The sequence below is a fragment of the Protopterus annectens genome, chromosome 1.part1 (genome assembly GCF_019279795.1).
Source record: "Protopterus annectens isolate FY-2018-M chromosome 1.part1, PAN1.0, whole genome shotgun sequence".
Lineage (NCBI taxonomy): Eukaryota > Metazoa > Chordata > Ceratodontiformes > Protopteridae > Protopterus > Protopterus annectens.
The window spans coordinates 1,224,966,895-1,224,972,894 of NC_056726.1; the positions used below are offsets into that span (position 1 = coordinate 1,224,966,895).

General features: G+C 38.4%; 1 protein-coding gene across 3 annotated transcripts in view; it reads left to right on the forward strand.

The window, feature by feature from the left end:
* LOC122809419 (zinc finger protein 501-like) overlaps positions 1–4,440 on the forward strand; it is a 115,692-nt gene extending 111,252 nt beyond the window's left edge. For all 3 annotated transcript variants that reach the window (XM_044080908.1, XM_044080919.1, XM_044080928.1), the window contains one exon: positions 2,526–4,440. In XM_044080908.1, coding sequence (XP_043936843.1) covers positions 2,526–3,772 — 1,247 coding nt within the window. In that variant the 3' untranslated portion in view covers positions 3,773–4,440. The remainder of the gene's footprint in view (positions 1–2,525) is intronic.
* Positions 4,441–6,000: the final 1,560 nt, after the last annotated feature.

Sequence of the window (6,000 nt, forward strand, 5' to 3'; positions counted from 1 at the left end):
CAGACATAACCACCCCTTGATAAGGCCAAACTGTGTGGGGTCGAGTGTTTGGAGGGTGCCAGTGTCCCTGTTAATGATGTCCATGATCCATTCCATGGCCTTGTAGATCAGACTAGTTAAGCTGATGGGTCTATAATTTCCCAGATCGGTGGACAACTCCACCTTTGTGTAAAGGGATGACAGTGGCTGTCCTCCACTCGGCTTGGACAAAGCTGGTACTCAGGCTTTGGTTGAATAGGGTACCTAATGGTGCTGCAGCTTCATGCCCAAGTTTATGTAAGATGCAACCTGGGATGTTATCAGGTCCCGTGGAGACTGTATTTTTTGCCTTTGAGAGGGCAGTGATGACCTGTTCCCTAGAGATAAGGGGAGGGAGGCAGGTACTGGGGATGTCCTGATTTACTGATTTGGGGGGAGAGGGAGTTCAGAGGGATGAAGTTTTCTCTTAATCTGTCAGCCAATAGGTTGGCTATATCTACAGCATTTGTGTATGTGGCGTCCTTGACCACCAGTTCTGAACAGATCTGGGTGCTTCCTTTGAGACTGCGGACATATGTGAAAGAAGATGTTATGATTGTCTCTAGTAGATGCGGCCATTTTGGGCTCAAAGTTGGCTTTAGAGGATTTCACTAGTGCTCTTAATTTGCTTGTTCAGGCTAAGGAGAGATTGCTTCTAATTGAGCACCTGCTCCTTCTTGGTCCTGGACAGCAGTTTTTCCTTTTTGTTATAGAGTGTATTTATTGCAGATGTCCACCAGACAGGTTTATAGGTTCAGAACTTGCCAGTACAGTCTGCATGTGTTTCATGGACATATATGCCTTGTACAAGTCGCTACAACAGTATAGGTACTAGGACTACTGCTGTATGCCACTCAGGCCCTCTATTTGGAGAGCGAGAGAGAGAAGTTTGTGTCCATATTGTCAACATTTAAATCCAGTACAGTCAAGTTGAGTTTAGGATTCTACCAGTGGTGTGTATTCTTCTGTCCCCTCCAGTTCATGATTTTTGTGGACAATGTATCATAACATGGTTAATGTTTAGAGAACATCCAGATTGTGGATGTTGAGGGTTGCATCCTTGTTGTTTGTAGACAGTGTTGTCCTCTTGATTTTAAGTGAATGAAGTTCCAGAATGCTAGCTAGCAGATGAGTGTGAAGTGAATAGGCTGCAGATCCTCATTTCCAAGTCAGAGTTCAGGATTTTTACCTGTTAAAGTGGATTTCTGTCTGCAGCTGAGAAGAGAGCAACTCTTCCCAAGTGGAAAAATTGAATTACCTTGGGCTCTTGTTTGCAAGTGACAGTACATGAAACTGGGAGATTAACCATTGAGTTAATGTAGCTGTCACTGCTGCAGGTGTTATCCTGGAGAGTGATGCTGAAGCAAGAGCTGCGTCAGTTTACTAGCCCTCCATTACCCATTATTCTCGTACGACTAAGTACTGGCTAATGACTTAAAGAATGGCATCCTAGACACAAGCGCAGAAATAAGATTCCTATAGAAGGTTGCTGCATTCACTCTGTTTGGAGTAGAGTTGATTCTCCTTCTGCGTTGGCAAGAGTCAGCTGAAGATGGTTAGGTGTCTAGTGAAGATACCTATTGGACCCCTTCTAGGAAAGGTGTAATAGGCATGACCTTCTGTGAAGAGGCCACATGGCAGACCAGGATATACGGTAGCTGGATAGGTTATATCTTTTAGGTTGTCCAATAATGCCATGCAATAGTACTGGATGAGCTGGTGACAGGTTCTGGTGATACCCTGGTCTACCTGTTTATCTTGCTACCAGTGTGACCTCCACTAAAATAAGTGGTTTCAAACTGGATGGCTATTTTAAGGAATTCCTCCAGAACTGATAAGATCTTTCTTGTTCAGTCTTAATTATCTTTTTGTGTGATTTCTGTTATGCAGTATTGTGCAAAAGGCAAAAAAGTCAAAGTTGTCCTTCTGCTTTGTTTGTATCCTGTACATACTGCTTCTATTCCCTCATTCTCCGACATGGTGTGGCCTGTATATATGGATCTTATATGAATGCAGCCTGAAGAGGATGGCTGTCTATGTCGCCATTACTCTGCTATTCTGTTGCAAGCCTTCCAGTCTTCCTAAACACCTGTTGCAAACCCTCCAGTCTTCCCAAACAGCCGTCAGGTATTACTTAAAAAAAAAATCCCTTACCCAGAAATACAGAACTAAGCATTAGCATTTCATGCTCTGTTAATCCTATGACATTTTCTTCAGCAATTAAGTCTGAGTCAAATGGATCACAGGTGGGAGTTTTCCTATGTGAATGTAAGTTCTATACCCTCTTCTTGTGTGACTACATTTAAATGATTAATCAAATCAGGGCTCTTTTGTTCTGTCTGAACCTCACCCCCAAATAAATTGCCCTTATTTTCAGTTCTACATTTCCTGCTTTTGTCTGCTAACTTGATCTCTGTACATATCATATGTGTACATATAATTGTTCCTTGCTCATGCACTGTAAATCAAATAATGTAATGTGTTTTTCATTTTTTTTTTTTTTGCAGCTGGAAAACCTGTCATCTCTCTATCAGAACTTGTAGAAGGCCTTGAAAAATTTGCTGGCAAAATAAAATTTAAATACTCCTCCCATCAAACAAGTTTTTCAGATGAAGTACCATTACTTAAAAATACCACAAACAATCAAATGGATCAACTGGCAAAAAGTTTTGGACAGAAAACTAAAATAGCATGTAAGACGGTTGCTGAATACAAAACAAATCAGGTGACACCTAAAGCACGTCAGCACACTGATTGTCAAAAAAGCTCCCAGTGCAAACATCATGCCAGACAGTGTAATCCTACAGATAAGAAACTGATAAAAAGTGCTGCTTGTGGACCGAGTTCTAAACACAGAACTTACTTGAATGAAAAGCACCAGCCAGACCAAAATAATAAACATACGAGTGAAAATTCCATGAAACATGCTGAATACAATAGTCATGTAAATAGATTTCAGAGTAAGAATGCCCAGCAAGTTCAGTCTAAGGAAAAAACCTATAAGTGTGCTGAGTGTGGTAAGTGTTACAAACATAAATCACATCTTCATAGACATCAAATGAATCATACGGGATTAAAACGTTATGAGTGTAAAGATTGTGGAAAATCACACAAAGACAAAGCAGCTCTTCACCGCCATCACTGGGTACATACAAAAAAGAAACCATTTGAATGTACTGTGTGCCGGATAGGTTTTACAAGGAAAGCTAATTTTATGGCTCACAGTTTGATACATAATTCAGAAAATATGTTTAAATGCAGTGATTGTGGGCGAACTTTCACTCGGAAGCCTTCACTCATTGAACATCAGTTTGTCCATGCTGAAGTGAGACCGTTTAAGTGCATCACATGTGGGAAGAGTTTTGCTAGGCATACTCGACTTGTTAGACATGCTGTGATTCACACACAAGAGAAGCCTTTTAAATGTACTGAATGTGGAAGATGTTTCAATTACAGACCACATCTTATTAGACACCAGATAATTCACACAGTGACGCCTTTTGTGTGTGAAGTGTGTGGAAAGGGTTTTAGAAGAGAAAGTTATCTTCTCAGCCATCATTTTGTGCATACAGGAGAGAGGCCTTTTGAATGTAGTAAGTGCTGGAGGACGTTTGCAGAGAAAGCTCAAGTCTCTCAACATGAGAAAATCCACAACCAGGAACGCAAGTTTATATGTTCTGACTGTGGAAAGAGTTACACAGCTAAAGCAAATTTATATCGACACCAGCAAATTCATACAGCTAAAGTCAGTTGAACATGTGGGAGAAACAGACAAATGTAGGTTTTGTAAAACAGAATTGGAAACCGCTGCACATCTTTTTGCTAGTTGTGGTATGCTAATGTCAGCAGGATTGTATACTGCAAGGCATAATAATGTGGCAAGACTGTTGCATTGGGGATTGTGCATACATTATGATATGTAATATAGAAGAAGATGAAAAACATTGGAAAAATGAGCCACAAAGCATTATAGGATATGAAGTTTATATCACATGGAATCACCCATTACCAGCAGTTCAAAAATTAGATCCGAGAACACCAGATATTGTAGTCCATGAAAAGAAAACAAAAGTAGCATTGATCACTGAAATTGCTGAATGCAGTGACTACAGTGTCTTACATGCAGAGAGACACTTAAGTCATAAAATACCAGAATTAGCACCCCAAAAGACTTGGAGAAATTAAGAAGTGGTAAACCTGCAACATTATAAATGGATGTATCTGTATGAAGTTATTTGCAACTAAATAATTTTAAATTTTTTTTAAATTTTTAAATAATAATCAGATGTCTAAACTGCATGGAAGTTTAGAAAAGTCATAAGCTAATAGAGTAAAATGACCTGATATGATTTTCAAATGTCATATGAAGTCATTTTGGCTTTTGATCATAGAAAATACTAATTAAAAAAAAGTTTGGCCGTACCCATTATAACTGCTCACCTTTGAGTTCTTCTTGCTCTCTTATTTTGTTTTAAAGTTAAAACATTTGAATTTCAAAGAAAGAAACAACAAAATTGCTACATTAATGCCTCTGAAGGAGATTATTCCTCACCTCATTGCTTCAGCATTCATCTCCAAATATGCAAAAAAAAAAAAAAAAAAAAAAAAACACTCCGCAGCTGTGAGAAATGACAATATGACTGCAGTGAGAATAACTAGTCCTATAAGAGTTTGGAATCTGATAACTTTAAAATCAGCTATATACATATTTTTACATCTTGGCTATGTACATTGTTATGGACTAATGGTAAGAAATAAAACAAAATGTTTTGCAGCAGCATCACAAAATCTTTGACTTAGTAAGCAGCAGCGCATAAACATGAGGCTGAAAACAAAAGCTAAATTTTTTTTTCTAAAAAAAAAATACCATGATGTTACAATATCTGGGTTACCAGAAAACACCAAAAGATCAGTCTCATTGCATTTTTACAAACCTGTTAACCGAAAAGTCTTTGAAAAGAACTGCTATCACTGTCCAGTGAAAGGATCCCAAACTCCCTAAAGCCTAACCATGTTCTGTAATCCGCAGGCTGCTGTCATATACTGATAAAGGTTTCATTTTCTAAGCTACTTGGTCAGTTTCCACGGTCAGATATAATGGTACCATAATCGGATTTAATCAGGACTTTTTCTTGTCGTTAAAATCCCTGATACAACACTTTGGCCCTTCACAAATCATCACAGTCTCACAGTAGCCTACAGTAATTTAATATGCATCTTTGCAAGTCTGTGTCAGGCTTTTCAATATTTTCATAAAAATAGAATTTTGTCAGAGTTAGAAATTAATTGGATATCCTGGAAAGAAAAAAAAGATGCAAGGTAAGTCTGTAGCCTGCCATTGTCTATCTACAGACAAACGAACAAAAAAAGGATAACTACTGACTTTGGGTCACTGTATAAGATCATAGGTTTATAGGCAAGTACTAGGTAGCTGCCCTTGTGGGCCATTTAAACCGTAGCCAGTTTCTGTCAAAGATGAGAATCAAACCTTCTATCCTGTGTCTGTTTGGTAAATGCCTTAACCATTCTGCCAACCCCCAACCCTCAATAGTCCTGTACTGATCTTCTTTCAACCTGTTAAAAATCTGTCTTAGTAGCTTTGCATTACATTATATAATTGCAGTGGCATAAAAAGACAAATTGCCTCTGTAGTTTGCCGTATCTGTGTAGTTAATTTATTTCAGTTGTCCCACATGTGCCTTCTCTTGCCCACAATCATACCAAACGTCGTTGAGTGACTCTGCAGTCTTGAACTCCATTTCCCATTTAGGTAACATGTTCCATTTGACAACTGTTCTTTTCATGGGGGGAAAAAGTATTTTCTAAAGTCTAAATTGAACATTGTACCTTTAATTTCATAAGTATATTTTCTCTCTATTTGTCTTGAGTTAAATGCCTCATTCTGTTCTGTTTTGTTAGTAACTGTATACAGTTGCCATGAAATCTCTTTAAATTCTTGTTGCTTTTTGCTGAAATGTAAAC